The following is a 16,506-nucleotide window of genomic DNA, read 5'->3' on the forward strand; positions in this document are numbered from 1 at the left end:
TCTTTTGATCATGAAGTGTGCAATTAGGGCGGCAGGACGTACCATCTTTCTTAGAAAGTACTTCATGAAGCTCTCGGGGTCTTTGCAGCTCCTCATGAGGTCCATCACTCGAACGTTGTTGTGTCAGGACCTCCCCTCCAGGCCTTCCACTTTGGCATGCAGTCTGTGTGTGGTCCCCCAGCAGCTGTCGGACCTGCTGCAATGTACACTTGTTCTCTCATGTTGACCCCAGTCTACAGTTTCTTACAGTCAGACCTGATAAGGTTGATATTAGGTGCTACAGTGTCTATTTTGTGTTCCATCGTGGCTTCAGTGTTCCTAATAGTTTGGAGCAGGTCTTTGAGTGGTGGATCTGGACCTCCTCCCACTTCCTGCCCTTCATCTGATTTAGCGGTCCGACCTTCCCTCTCACGCCTGAAGGCGTTTTTGTCCAGCTTGTTGGCTTGCTCCGGTTTGTGCCCCTTTTCTTTCCCCATGTTGTCACTGTGCGAGGATTAAGCATATCCCCCCAGAATAGAACCTCCCCGGCCATGTGTCCCACACTCTCCATCACTGTTGGTCATAAGTCCACTGGCCAGTTAGCACCTCAAGGGTGACTGGGCTAGGGAGTGTTCCTTTCTTTCAAAGCACTGCGGCACACACAGGCGGCAGGTGTACTCCTGGGCCAGCGGAGGACCCACACCCCTCTCACCTCCAGGCGCCTGGCTCTTCCCCACCGTTCGGGCTCCACGTTGTGACTACAGGCTCTGTAGGCTACCGGCTACTGCCTAACAGGACCTGTTATCACCTTACGGCAGACCCTTAAGTTTGCAGAAGGGGCCTCCGCTGCTCCAAGCACCACGGGGCCTGACACACAGCTTTATGGGGCAGTTTGCTCCATACTCTGTTTCCACTTCATCAGCAGGTGTAGTCTGCAGGCATGTGCCATGTTGTGCACCAGCAGGCTACCAGTACCCGCCAAGGGCACAATCATCACTAAAGTCTGAGTGTGGATTTGTTCTTAAGCATCAGACCCTCACATCTGCTGGCACTGCATTGAAGCTCCAGCCACTCCACTAAGGTCCAGGATGGCTGTAACTCTGTCTCTGCCGGCATCTTGGCAGTCCGCACGCTGCCAATCCAGGCCGCTGCAGCATTCCAGTTTGGGCAGGACAGTCCTTTCGGTTCCCCACCCCTGGGAGACGGTAGGGAGTTGGATGCTGTCTGATATGCACCAGGTTCTCCTGTCCTTGATAGGAAGAGTCGAACAGGGTGCCATCTTGCTTCGGCACCAAGTGCCACCCCAAATCCTTTTTTTTAATTGATTTTTTACACAACAAATTTGTATAAGTCATTCTCTTAATGCCCTGCAGCTGTAGCATGTATGACTCATAATCAGAGCCAAAGTTCAACTTAGTATAAGTGTGCTACATACACACCAAACACGACCAAGTACTCCTTCAGGCCTGAGACCAGAAATGGCAGGATTGGGACCTGGTCCAATGTTGTGGGTCTCTTACATTAACCAGGAGCCACTGCTAATGTCATACCTAACCAGCATATCACACCATATCAATTATATGACAGCACGTTCATAAGCTTAAGTTGAATAAGCAGATGCCCTAAAAGAGGCCAAAGTCTTCTGACAAATAATTTGTCAGAATAGCATAACTGTAAATGCAACAACAGTGGTTTTTGTGCATGCCTTACATCAAGGCTGACCACTTCATATCCACAGCTGGTTTTGGTTTCACCCTCCTGAGACATCCACATGAAGGACAGAGGTTTAACTTTATTTTAAATGACGTGATAAGGTGCATCTCCTGGTCAAATATCCTGGTTCACACTGATTTGTGCATTGACCTAGAACAAGAGGTAAAAAGGAGGGCAGTTTGGTCTAGCAGCAAAGTCAGGAATATTGATGGATAATTCTCCATCATTGACATAGTGTTATCTTGAGCACCTTATCAGAAGTTGCTGGACTGTAAAATTCACACACTTGGAAACGGTTGAGTAGTTTAGAACTATTAGGATGTTCCTCAGTGACTGCCTCGGATGAAAGGGCAGTGATGTCCTGGATGATTGGTTTCGATCTTGGATCCTGGTGGACAAGCTGTTGCATTCCCTGGTGGTGGAAAGAGTTCATCGTTCCTTAACCTGGAAGCCTCAGCCTAGGATGCCTCCCCACCCTGTTGTAGTAAGCATACAGAATTTCTGGGAAAGCAACACACTCCTACGTGAGGCTCGGAACCAACAGGACCTCCATTACCTTAACGCCAAGATCCTGATCTTCTCGGAGTATAGCAGAATGGTCCAACAGAAGTGATGTTCCTTGAATGGTTTAAATAGAAGCTCTTTGCTCTCAACATCCGTCACATGTTTCTGTTCCTGGCCCATGTTAAGGTCATTTATAATTCATGGACCTATTTTTTAATACCCTCAGACAGACCTGGGAATGGGTGACGGAGCAGCGGCCGTTGCAGCTCCCGGGAACAGCAGACCGGACAAACTCAGAGCCGCGGGTGGGTCCCCTCTATCGCTTCCCACTCAGGGGCCTCAGAGGAAATGTTCTCCATCTAAGAATGCCGACTGGCCGTGAGCGAATGATGGATTTCGGTGAGTCCTCCTCCATTCGAGGAGAACCCAGGTGAGGCAGACCCAGACATGAACCTCACTGATACTCCTCTGCTGTTTGGATCCTCTGATTACTCACTAGATCCCCTGACTTGATTCTCTCCTTGCCATTCTGAATGGGCGGCGACCACCTTATATCGGAGGGCTTTTACATAGACATGTTGATCTGTAGTGGTGAGTGTGCCCTATCACCAGACTTCTTGACCATGGGGGGTGAAGAGAAATATTTATACTTACATCTTCTCTCAGGCACTGTGATCCTTTATGAGAATGACGATAAACACCGCCTGAACTTTCCCCTCTAAGTTTGATATTTCATGTTCCTCTTCAGGGCGACAGATGCTTGAGGGAATGATCCAAATTAACTATCTCCACGCCACTAACATATCCTGTCACCGGCTGCAACAGATGGACCATATGGCTCAGGCTGTGTGCGCACGCTGTCCTTTCCCTGACTCAGACTTCTACCACGTGGCTTGGGACTGCCCAGCTTTACGGCCTTTTTGGGAGGGGGTGGGTTGTGAGAGGGGGAAGTGGGGGGGGGGGGGGGGAGTTCCAAAAGGATTTTTATACAGATGGCCTGGTTAGAGACAAAAATATATATTGCCCCCCTACTGGAAACCGCCTACACCCTCCTTGCTGCTGGCCTGGAAGGGGAAGTCGACTGGTGGGCTCAACAAGAGAAGCCAATTTACGAAGCAAGGGGGTGCCCCCGAAAACTCCATAAAATATGGGGAAAGTGGTGGACTTATCATGGGTTACCTGCTTGATGCAAAGTTATTTGATTTGACTACTTAATTTTGAGACTATATTCCAGAGCCGCTATTGTCCTGGAACAATATTTGTATCACGGTGAATGATGCTTGCCTTGCTAAACACAATAATAATTTGGTTGTAAAAAAAAAAAAAAAAAGAAATATTAGGATGTACTCACCTGCACAACTCTCATGTCCAGGCCCGTCTCAGATGACAGTTGCTCCCTGACATGACGGGCAGGCTTGGGGGAGTTCTTGTACGCGTTCTTTAGGGTCTCCAGCTGTTTGGCTGTGATTGTAGTGCGCGGTCTTTTTGCTCCTGCCTCAGAATCATCTTTTAAAAAAAAAAAAGTATATAGTGTTTACTGTTGTGGGATGAAATACAGATGGATAGTGAAACACAATTTAAGAAAGGTAGTTTATCATACTTGAGTGTCACGAAGAAGAAGATTTGTCTGTTTTCACCCAGAGAGCAAAGAGGTGCTCAGACTGTCTTTCCTCTGTTCCTACCATATTTAGGAGCTTTCTCTCTCTTATTCGAGCCATAGTCCCTCCAGGCTTAGGAGAATCCTCTCTCCCTGTCAGACTCCTTTGTCCCTCAGGGTTGTGGAGATACCTTGGTCCGCATTTGGCTCCCTCTTTTCTTTTCTCCCTGTGGTTACCCTGTGTCTGTACCCTGCTTCCTCTTTCCTCCAACCTTGAGAAATCCCTTTGTACTAACTGACCTCCTTCACTCAAGCCTTGACAGTTCACTCTTTGGCTACTAAATCCCCCTCACTCCAGCACTGGGAGAACTGTCATATATGATCTCCTCTTCCCTCTATCTTTGGGGAATCCATCAACCGTAAGAGGACCCCTCCCAGGCCTCCAGGTTGGAAGCTCTCTCCATCTTCTATATTTTTAGGTAGGCTTCTCTTTCGTTGTCTGATATGTGCAGTGCACCTAAGGATTTTGGCTTCTACAGTCGAACAACTATGCAGGTGATATACGAGGAAGAAAAGATAAATAACCAGTGGAAATTGGATGCGGTATTCTGATTCCCCAGATTAACCTTGAAATTCCTACTTTCTAATGAGCTAGATGTTGAGGCATTCGGAATGAGGGCATAAGTGAACATCCCCTAGATCTTTGGTTACGTAAGGGCTCATTCGCAAGGATCATATCTGCGTACCCAGTAGAGGGACTCCACTGCACCTCAGATGGTACACTTTCACACACCAGAGCTATGAAACTCGCTTCTAGGCAAACACATTCCTCCTAACCCAGTGGCGCACATCTCATCCTCATTCAAGACGTACTTAGCTTAGGAAAATAATTCCTGAGTGTTCCTGGTGGTGTCACTCCACATCCTTACTCCATCTATGTGCCTCTAAAACCGACTCCTTGTCACCTGCATACCAGACCATACTAATCCTAAACCCCTCCACTCCAAATCCTACAAAATCCTGTCTGTCCCACCTGCCATCTTTTGGCTTTCCCTGATCCTCTGTCTTGGCTCATGCTTAAGGCTCCAGTGGGGTCCACATTAGCTCTATAGGGCCTTCATTGTGTCATTTTTAAGACTACAAGAACGCATGTCAGTGCTTCTCTTTTCTGTTCATTTTCGTTGGTAACAAGGAGCAGCCCTCATCTTCCATCCCCCCTTGTCTCGTTACACTGGATCCATGGCACATGGTCTACCTTCCTCACTTGTCATCTGCCTTTACTCGTGATCAATGGTGCCTTGTTTGCTCTGCTCATTTTATTAATTTAGTCTGTTCTGTCATTCACTGTCCTTTCACCTTTAATCTTCACTATTTTTTAGAAGCAGGGAAGTTGTTTAAAACTTGAATGTCTTCCCAGGCTTTCCAAAGTTTAAAAAAGTACAAATAGCAAGATAAATCCTCCACTAACAGTATAATTAATGGACAAAAATGGGAAAAACATTGTTAATGAAAAAATCCTATTGCAAAATGTTTTTTGCTATACAAAATTGTCATGAAAACGTTTTTGTTTTTGTTGCAAACCTATCCTGCAAGCTAAGCTCGGAGTAGTTGGGAATTCAGCAAACTTCTCAAAGTGTAACATTTGTCATTTCTGCCCAGATCTGGAGGTAATGTTTTAAATGTTGCCCACACCTACTACTTTTTACTCACTACCCTTTCTGCATTCTGACCTTTAGACTCATTTACTGTATTTTGTCCATCACCAGTCATTCGACTCACCGTTCTGCTTGGCCGTCTCGTAGTCCTCCTTGCACACAAGCCGCCCGTCCTCCATGAGGTAAAATTCATCACCCGTGGCCAGCTGCCGGCTGCAGATGACGCAAGCGAAACAGTGGAGGTGGTAGACAAAGTCCTGAGCCTTCCGCACCACCTGTGTGGGGGGGATACCCTGCTGGCAGGCTGTGCACTTGGTGCCATAGCGCCTGCAAGAAAGAGAAGCAGCTGGTCAAGCACCCATGGGTGACAAAAGAGATAAGGGCTCATTCATCAACTACACTCAGTTGCGTGACTGTGTCTCAGAGCCTACCCCAGTTCACAATTTCTTCAATTCCCCAGTGATTCTTTTGTCGCTTACTCTCTTCATCTCATGGTCACCCTGTCTCTTTCCTACTTCACATTTCTCTGCCATCTTCTTTCTCTCACAATTTCATCTGGCACTACTTTTTTTCCAACCAAGTTATTACTCACCATTATTTCTTTATTTTTTTGTTATCCCGCATCTTTTCTGTTCTTATACTGTATTTATGTATGTATCTCCCTCCAAATCTCTATTCTGATGCTGGTTTACACGTTTAGTAGAGAAATCTCTTGTCTTTCCTAGGTTCACTGACCAGACACTACGGACACACAAGATATTTAGTCATCTACCAATGTCGCTTTGAAGTCTGGCTGCTTTCAAGAAAAACAAGCATTTGCAATTCAATAGGTCTTGCATTTGTGAGAGTTAGCACTATTGGCGTTGTAAATGACAATGGCGGTCATTCTGACCGCGGCGGGTGGCAGTCGCCGCCCGCCATGCGGTTACCGCCGAATGACCGCCCGCGGTCAAAAGACCGCAGCGGCCATTCCAACTTTCCCGCTGGGCCGGCGGGCGCCGCCAAAAGGCCGCCCGCCGGCCCAGCGGGAAAGCCCCTGCAACGAGGAAGCCGGCTCCGAATGGAGCCGGCGGAGTTGCAGGGGTGCGACGGGTGCAGTGGCACCCGTCGCGATTTGCAGGGGGCCCCTGCACTGCAGGGGCCCCCAGGGGCCCCACGACACCCGTTCCCGCCATCCTGGTTCTGGCGGTGAAAACCGCCAGAAACAGGCTGACGGGAAGGGGGTCGGGAGGATTCCCTGGGCCAGGGGAAAACCGGCGGGAAACCGCTGGTTCCCCTTTTCTGACCGCGGCTTGGCGGTGCTTCCGCTGCCCTCCGCCCTGGCGGTCAGAGACCGCCAGGGTTGGAATGAGGGCCAATGTCTTTTACCTATGTGTTTTGGTTTGGAGTGTAGTGGATGTATGCCAGGTGCCACAGCAACCCTCCCAGGCCTGTTGCTGCAGGAGAGAGGACACAACAAGGCGGCCATCTTGGGAGTGTTTTTGCCTCACTCTTACAGACTGGCTGTGATACCCTAGAGATGCAACACTTTCTAGTGTGTTTGTCTAAACTTTATAGCACCAAACAAGCCACAGAGGCACATTTGTGGCATTTAACCCAGAGAACAAGTGGGTCAAAAGAGTTAGGAGCAAAGAAAATGGGTAGCCACATATTTCTGTGTGTTAAACTTTTAAAATAATTATTTCTCTACATTGGCAATACCAGCCTAACTTTTATAAACACTGACTGTATACAAAGAGAGTAACAGAAGAGGCAGCTTAACTACAAATCAAATATAGCGATTTTGTTAAGAGTGGCACCTGCTTTGCAGCGATATGAAACGACAGCCCCTGTATTACCAAGCACTACATTAAAACACAGGTAATTCCCAGAATGCCCCAACACACACCAGACAAATAATCTTTGGGGAGAGGATGTGGTGTAGGGGCCAGATCTGGCGACTTTGGAGCTGGGGAACACGGTTTGAGTCTCGGCGCTGGCTCAACATCCTGTGATTCTGTGCAAATCACTTAATCTCCCCTTGCTACCAGAAATGAATGTGTTCTTGTGTAATGTAACTGGTGCTCATGTAAAGTGTTGTAATACCTTTGTATCAAGTTTGCACTACATAAAATTGGAAAGAATAAATAAATAAATAACTGCAAAGAAACAGCAAGATTCCTAAAACCAAGGAAGACAAAGAAACATCATACCGCCATGAGTGAAGCGGCAAGGCAAAAGAGAACATAGTGCAACGACAGAAAGCTATCTGCCCGATCATGCAATAATCCCTGTAAAAGGGTCAGTCTCCAAGGCAGTAACAAGACAGCCTCAAGGCGGTACAAACATAAAGCATTTACCACTGACATCAAGGGATTTTTGAAAGGCAGGCCCAGGAGCGAATGAAAGTGATGGGCATGTTTAAAGCACACAGAATAGATTACAACAGTCAAAAAAGCAGCGCTTGCGCGCTGCTATGTTCAACCTAAAAACTGAAAACCCGCCTCTTCAAGGAAGCGCTTCCATCCTGCATCGAAATGCCTTAAACTGTGCTTCCTCGCCCAGTACAGGGCAGGACAAGTGTGACCTCAGAATGACCTCTGGCGTACACTGATCCTGGATTAAACTCCAGAAGACCCCCAGGCCACCCTAAGATCTTGATCTCCCTCATTAGCTGCAGCACCGCTTCACAGTGGTCTGCTTCAGAAGGCAAAGCTTGAAAAAACAATCATGTAAATAAATTTTAAAAAGTTAAATAAATAAGAAACTTAAACAAATAATTCCACATCACCACACCAGTTCTACAGTTATAAAGGAGTGGACACTGTCCAACACAAAGGGGCTGTAACTGGGTTTATGTTTTCAACACTTTATTACAAAATAACTGCATTGTACGACTGTCTTGAGAGTAAAGTAAATCATTAAGGGCACTCCTGTTGTTAAAAGCATTGTCTTTTGTTTTTAAAGGGGTCACTTATTCAAAACACCTAATGTACTGATGACACTGGCATTCATTTGTGTACAGCACATCCTAATAATAATGAGTGGGCCTTAAAGTTTTCTTAATTCATTGTAGGATGGAGTTATACACTAATACATTTATATATGGTGGAATATATAAAAATGCATCAGCGTAACCATAACTTGCTTCTGCAGTGCTTTCCTGCTCACGCTAACATTGCCCACACGAGGTGACTGTCTCTCATATTGTGTGGTTCCCACCTTTTGGCTCCTGTGGTGAGAAAATAGTCATTTGCCTGTTCTCATAAGCGCTGACTAGACACCTGTTTGTATTTTTTCAATGAATCACATGACAGTATCCAAAATTATGACTGTTAATGTATAAATATGTGCTCTGCCGTCACTCCAGAAGCTTGCTCCATGCACCCGCGCTAGGGGAAACTCTGGTCTGTTGACTCTGTGGTTCAAAGATTATTGATTGCTCTTTTAAATATAAGCCTTTTCAAACTTCGAATGGCGTGTGAGAAGATATCCTTTTACAACATGTTTTACCTTGTATTTGATGAGTGAGTTGAGCTGAGGACATTAGTGTAGATAAATGTTCGGTGGCATGTTTAGCTGCAGATACACATGCTGTGCATAGTCCGCCGTCTGGTGTTGGGTCGGAGTGTTACAAGTTGTTTTTCTTCGAAGAAGTCTTTTCGAGTCACGAGACCGAGGGACTCCTCCCACTTCGGTTCCATTGCGCATGGGCGTCGACTCCATCTTAGATTGTTTTTTTTCCGCCATCGGGTTCGGACGTGTTCCTTTTCGCTCCGTGTTTCGGGTCGGAAAGTTAGTCAGAATCAACGGAAAATTCGTCGGTATTGTTTAGTTCGGTATCGGGATAGTTAGGGCAAATCGACACCGAGCCTTAAAGAGCTCCGGTAACCCTTCGGGGTATTTTCGATCCCCCGTCGGGGCCTGGTCGGCCCGACCGCGTGCAACATCGAGACTGATGGAACGGACCCCGTTCCGATTCTGTCCTAAATGCCACAGTAAATATCCTTATACAGACCAACATTTGGTCTGTAACTTGTGCCTGTCCCCCGAGCACAAGGAAGAGTCGTGTGAGGCCTGTCGCGCGTTTCGGTCGAGGAAAACGCTCCGGGACCGAAGAGCCAGGAGGTTGCAGATGGCTTCCACGCCGACAGGACAACAAGGGTTCGAGGAGGAGGAAGAAGAAGAAACTTTTTCCATCCGCGAATCGGATTCCGAAGAATTCGACGTCGACGAGCAACCAACCGTGAGTAAGACGTCGAAAGAAAGATCACACGAAAAAACAGACAAAGCCCAGGGGACGCCACTGCCAACAGGCCATGGCATAACCCATAAATTAGGTGACCGTCCATCGGCACCGAAAAAGGGCGAGCTGGTGCTGAGGTCGTCCGACTCCGGTCGAGACACAGGCACGCAACACTCTCGGGACCGAGAAAGTGGTGCAGAAAAGGCTCGACACCGAGATAGTGGCACCGAAGCTACTCGACACAGAGACAGCGGCACCGAAGCTGCTCGGCACAGAGATAGCGGCACCGAAGATGGTCGGCACCGAGAGGCCAAGGCACTGAAAAAGAGAAAGATCTCGTCGGAGCCGAAAACAACTAAAGACACGGTTTCGGTGCCAAAACACCCGGCAACCAAACCAAAAACCAGTTCCTACTCAGAGGAACAATCACTGTCCTCCCAACTAAAAAGACACAGATTTGAGGAGGAATTACAAACTACAGAGGTAGATCACACGCAAAAGCGGATCTTTATACAAAGGGGTACAGGGAAAATCAGCACTCTTCCCCCAATCAGAAGGACAAGGAAACTTGACTTCCAGCAACAAGACAAGCCACCACAAGCAAAGGTGGTAAAGAGGGTAACTCCACCACCCTCTCCACCACAGTCAACTCATGTATCACCGGCACAGACTCCACCACAATCACCAGCTCATACCACCATGAGCCAGGATGATCAGGCAGCATGGGACCTCTATGATGCTCCAGTATCGGACAATAGTCCAGAGTCGTACCCAACTAAACCCTCACCACCTGAGGACAGTACAGCATATGCACAGGTGGTAGCTAGGGCAGCCGAATTTCATAATGTATCTTTACATTCGGAGCCTATTGAGGATGACTTCCTCTTTAACACCCTGTCCTCCACCCACAGCCATTATCAAAGCCTTCCCATGCTCCTGGGGATGCTAAGGCACGCTAAACAGATTTTCAAGGAGCCTGTTAAAAGCAGAGCAATAACTCCAAGGGTGGAGAAAAAATACAAGGCACCGCCCACAGACCCTGCTTTTATTACATCACAACTGACACCAGATTCAGTAGTCGTAGGAGCAGCTCGTAAAAGAGCCAACTCGCAGACATCAGGCGACGCACCACCTCCGGACAAGGAGAGCAGCAAGTTTGATGCAGCTGGGAAAAGGGTTGCAGCACAAGCTGCAAATCAGTGGCGCATCGCCAACTCGCAAGCACTCCTAGCGCGATACGACAGGGCCCATTGGGACGAGATGCAGCATCTCATCGAGCACCTCCCCAAAGAATTCCAGAAACGAGCGAAACAAGTGGTTGAAGAGGGACAAAATATCTCCAACAACCAAATACGTTCTTCTATGGATGCAGCAGATACAGCTGCAAGAACAATAAATACTGCTGTGACAATAAGGAGGCACGCATGGCTGCGCACATCTGGCTTCAAACCTGAGATACAACAGGCAGTGCTCAATATGCCGTTCAATGAACAGCAATTGTTTGGCCCAGAAGTGGACACTGCAATTGAAAAATTAAAGAAGGACACTGACACAGCCAAAGCCATGGGCGCACTCTATTCCCTGCATGGCAGAGGCACATTTGGCACATTTCGCAAAACAACTTTCAGAGGAGGGTTTCGAGGTCAAGCCACAGAAGCCAGCACCTCACAAACAAGACCACCTACCTACCAGGGACAATATCAAAGGGGTGGCTTTCGAGGCCAATACAGAGGGGGCCAATTCCCAAGAAACCGGGGAAAGTTTCAGGGTTCCAAAACCCCTCAAAATAAACAGTGACTCACAGGTCACACAACCCCTTCACACAACACCAGTGGGGGGAAGACTAAGCCAGTTCCACAAATCATGGGAGGAAATAACAACAGACACTTGGGTCTTAGCAATTATCCAACATGGTTATTGCATAGAATTTCTCCAACTCCCTCCAAACGTCCCACCGAAAACACACATGTCAAAACAGCATATAGACCTTCTAGGACTAGAAGTTCAAGCATTACTGCAAAAAGACGCAATAGAATTAGTACCAAAAACACAAAAGAACACAGGAGTTTACTCACTGTACTTTCTAATACCGAAAAAGGACAAAAGTCTGAGGCCAATATTAGATCTCAGAACACTAAACACCTACATCAAATCAGACCACTTTCACATGGTCACGTTACAAGACGTATTACCACTACTGAAACAGCAAGACTACATGACAACATTAGATCTAAAAGACGCGTATTTCCATATGCCGATACATCCCTCGCACCGGAAATACCTAAGGTTCGTATTCAAAGGAATACATTACCAATTCAAAGTGTTGCCATTCGGAATAACAACAGCACCAAGAGTCTTTACAAAATGTCTAGCAGTAGTAGCTGCACATATCAGGAGGCAGCAAATACACGTGTTCCCGTACCTAGACGATTGGTTAATCAAAACCAACTCGCGAACGAAGTGTTCACACCACACAGATTATGTTATACAAACCCTTTACAAACTGGGTTTCTCCATCAACTATGCAAAGTCACACCTTTTGCCGTGTCAAACACAGCAATACTTAGGAGCGACAATCAACACAACAAAAGGGATAGCCACTCCAAGTCCACAAAGGGTTCAAAATTTTCACACGATGATAAAAGCTATGTATCCAAAACAAAAGATACACGCAAAGATGGTATTAAAACTCCTAGGCATGATGTCCTCATGCATAGCCATTGTCCCAAACGCAAGATTGCACATGCGGCCCTTACAACAGTGCCTAGCATCACAATGGTCACATGCACAGGGTCAACTTCTAGATCTGGTGTTGATAGACCGCCAAACATACATCTCGCTTCTATGGTGGAACAGTACAAATTTAAACACAGGGCGGCCTCTCCAAGACCCAGTGCCACAATACGTGATAACAACAGATGCTTCCATGACAGGGTGGGGAGCACACCTCAATCAACACAGCATCCAAGGACAATGGGACGTACATCAAAGAAAGTTTCATATAAATCACCTAGAATTGTTAGCAGTATTTCTAGCGTTGAAAGCATTCCAACCAATGATAACCCACAAATACATTCTTGTCAAAACAGACAACATGACGACAATGTATTATTTAAACAAACGGGGGAACACACTCGACACAGTTGTGTCTCCTAACACAAAAAATATGGCATTGGGCAATTCACAACCACATTCGCCTAATAGCACAGTTCATTCCATGGATCCAGAACCAGCTAGCAGACAATCTCTCTCGGGATCACCAACAGGTCCACGAATGGGAAATTCACCCCCAAATCCTGAACACTTACTTCCAAATTTGGGGAACACCTCAAATAGACCTATTTGCAACAAAAGACAACGCAAAATGCCAAAACTTCGCATCCAGGTACCCACACCGGCAATCTCAAGGCAATGCTCTATGGATGAATTGGTCAGGGATATTTGCGTACGCTTTTCCCCCTCTCCCTCTCCTTCCATATCTAGTAAACAGATTGAGTCAAAACAAACTCAAACTCATATTAATAGCACCAACATGGGCAAGACAACCTTGGTATACCACACTACTAGACCTGTCAGTAGTACCTCATGTCAAACTACCCAACAGGCCAGATCTGTTAACACAACACAAACAACAGATCAGGCATCCAAACCCAGCATCGCTGAATCTAGCAATTTGGCTCCTGAAATCCTAGAATTTGGACACTTAAACCTCACACAAGAGTGTATGGAGGTCATAAAACAAGCTAGAAGACCATCCACTAGACACTGCTATGCAAGTAAATGGAAAAGATTTGTTTGTTACTGCCATAATAATCAAGTCCAACCATTGCATGCATCTCCAAAAGATGTAGTAGGATATTTCCTACATTTACAAAAATCAAATCTAGCTTTCTCTTCCATAAAAATACATCTCGCAGCAATATCTGCTTACCTGCAGATTACTCATTCAACTTCCCTATTTTGAATACCTGTCATTAAAGCGTTTATGGAGGGCCTAAAGAGAATTATACCACCAAGGACACCACCTGTTCCTTCATGGAACCTCAACATTGTCTTAACAAGGCTCATGGGTCCACCTTTCGAACCCATGCATTCTTGTGAAATGCAATACTTAACGTGGAAAGTTGCATTTCTCATTGCCATCACATCTCTAAGAAGAGTAAGTGAAATACAGGCGTTTACCATACAAGAACCATTTATTCAAATACACAAAAATAAGGTCGTTCTAAGAACAAATCCAAAATTCTTACCAAAAGTTATCTCACCGTTCCACTTAAACCAAACAGTGGAATTACCAGTGTTCTTCCCACAGCCAGATTCAATAGCTGAAAGAGCACTACATACATTAGACATCAAGAGAGCGCTAGTGTACTACATTGACAGGACAAAACAAATTAGGAAAACAAAACAACTATTTATTGCCTTCCAAAAACCTCATACAGGAAATCCAATTTCAAAACAAGGTATCGCCAGATGGATAGTAAAGTGCATCCAAACCTGCTATCTTAAAGCAAAGAGAGAACTGCCTATTACACCAAAGGCACATTCAACCAGAAAGAAAGGTGCTACTATGGCCTTTCTAGGAAATATTCCAATGACCGAAATATGTAAGGCAGCAACATGCTCTACGCCTCATACATTTACTAAACACTACTGTGTAGATGTGTTATCTGCACAACAGGCCACAGTAGGTCAAGCTGTACTAAGAACTTTATTTCAAACTACTTCCACTCCTACAGGCTGAACCACCGCTTTTGGGGAGATAACTGCTTACTAGTCTATGCACAGCATGTGTATCTGCAGCTACACATGCCACCGAATGGAAAATGTCACTTACCCAGTGTACATCTGTTCGTGGCATTAGTCGCTGCAGATTCCCATGCGCCCACCCTCCTCCCCGGGAGCCTGTAGCCGTTTAGAAGTAGATCTCGAACATTTGTACATTTGTAAATATATTAGATTAAACCTTCATTTTGTACATACGTATTTATTCCATTGCATGGGCACTATTATTAGCATACACAACTCCTACCTCACCCTCTGCGGGAAAAACAATCTAAGATGGAGTCGACGCCCATGCGCAATGGAACCGAAGTGGGAGGAGTCCCTCGGTCTCGTGACTCGAAAAGACTTCTTCGAAGAAAAACAACTTGTAACACTCCGACCCAACACCAGACTGCGGACTATGCACAGCATGTGAATCTGCAGCGACTAATGCCACGAACAGATGTACACTGGGTAAGTGACATTTTCCATATGTACCACATCTCTAGGCGCTCTTCAAACCGGAGCAGTCTGGGTGCACCACGGGTTTAGTGGTGGTACTGCAGTCAGGCAAATAAATGCTCACTTATCGAAGCGTGAAAAGAAGAGTATTCTCCTAACATGTTATTTGTTGTCTGAGTTTTCCCTGAAGCCAACTAGGGTAGAGGAACCTTGTGTATTTCATCCAAATAACATTACTGCACAATTTTATCTTATAGTCTGTATCACATAGGGTCACCATATCAGGTTTCTGTTGGATGTGCATGAGGCTCAAACCATGTTGAGCCTCATAGTCACTGACCAAGGTGTTTCAGTTTATGTTAGCTGCATATGAACAGCAAATGATACAGTTAGAGGGGAAGAAAAAAAGATAGAAATCTGGCATAGAAGAAGCATCACAGCATGAAAATGACATAGACACCTGCTGCATGCTGCCTTGAAAAACAAGTGCATCCAAAATGTGGGGACTATGCCCAATGCAAGACAGAAGACTACTAAATATGTGCAAAATCTTCAAGTGTATTTCATGGCTATGTTTAGATTCGTAACATTTTTGAGGCAGTATTTGTGCAGAAGTGCCTCTGAACCCCCAAACTAAGTAGGTTGCCTTAGGTTTGGTGCTCAGAGAAAAATGGATTCCTCAAAAGGTGGTTAGATAGGGTCAGTCCAGAATGCCACTTGACTGCATTTAATTCTCATGATCAATTCAATTTGTCGTATATCATAGATGCCTAAATCTCTGGACTAAGCATACTCTGTTTTATGAATTACCCCCTGTTGACCATTGACTTCAGTTGTTTCTTTTTAGCAATGAAGCATTTCTCTTATTTATTTTAAGAAGGCCTTATTTTTCGTTACTCACTTCCTGTTCAACCATGGCGCCATTGGTATGATTTGCACATTAGGTTTGGTTGGCAGATACTTTTTGTGCATTTGCATATAACCGATAGCTTCAGATGTTTCGGATGTATTGCATGGTGGAAATGATCGCTTGTAGAAATCTTTTGATGGGATTTAGGGCTTCGGTTATCAACCTAAGGGTAACTTATTTAAGATATAAGTTTGCCCATCTCCATGATTTGTTTGCTATCTGGAATTACAACAGATGACTATTGCAGCTGCACTAATAAGCTATTTCAGCAGTGTAAAAGTGGATAAGTTGGATCATGGTCACCCTCCACTCTATGATACAACATCACTTCTATTTTCAAAAGTTAACAAAGTCTATCAGTACATCGTCAATAGTGTCCCTCTTATTAGCTGCTTCAAACATAAAGACCATATGGCTGTTTGCCTGTATTTTTTTTAGTTTTGCACATCGTTGACAATGAGAAATGTCTGAAGAAAGGTGTAAGATTTTGCTGTCATTTTAGTCAAACGAAACAAGACGTTTTAGATGCTGCTCCTCTAGGCAATATCTTGTATTTTAGGCCACCACTGCTATATACAAAGCTAAATGTGTCAAATATGAGCTCAACTGGAATGCTCTTAAAGTCTTTCTTGGTAGTAACTCCTCTATTAAATTAGTCAAATGTCCTAGAATGTATGAATCAATACCTTACCCCACA

The 16,506-nt window shown here is 45.5% G+C and overlaps 1 protein-coding gene across 1 annotated transcript in view; it reads right to left on the bottom strand.

The window, feature by feature from the left end:
- Window positions 1-16,506, bottom strand: part of LHX4 (LIM homeobox 4) — a 138,821-nt gene that overhangs the window by 17,773 nt on the left and 104,542 nt on the right. Inside the window, exons 3-4 of the mRNA XM_069232080.1 lie at window positions 5,573-5,775; window positions 3,548-3,702 (exon numbers count right to left, since the gene is read on the bottom strand). Coding sequence (XP_069088181.1) covers window positions 3,548-3,702; window positions 5,573-5,775 — 358 coding nt within the window. The remainder of the gene's footprint in view (window positions 1-3,547; window positions 3,703-5,572; window positions 5,776-16,506) is intronic.

The sequence above is a fragment of the Pleurodeles waltl genome, chromosome 4_2 (genome assembly GCF_031143425.1).
Source record: "Pleurodeles waltl isolate 20211129_DDA chromosome 4_2, aPleWal1.hap1.20221129, whole genome shotgun sequence".
NCBI lineage: Eukaryota > Metazoa > Chordata > Amphibia > Caudata > Salamandridae > Pleurodeles > Pleurodeles waltl.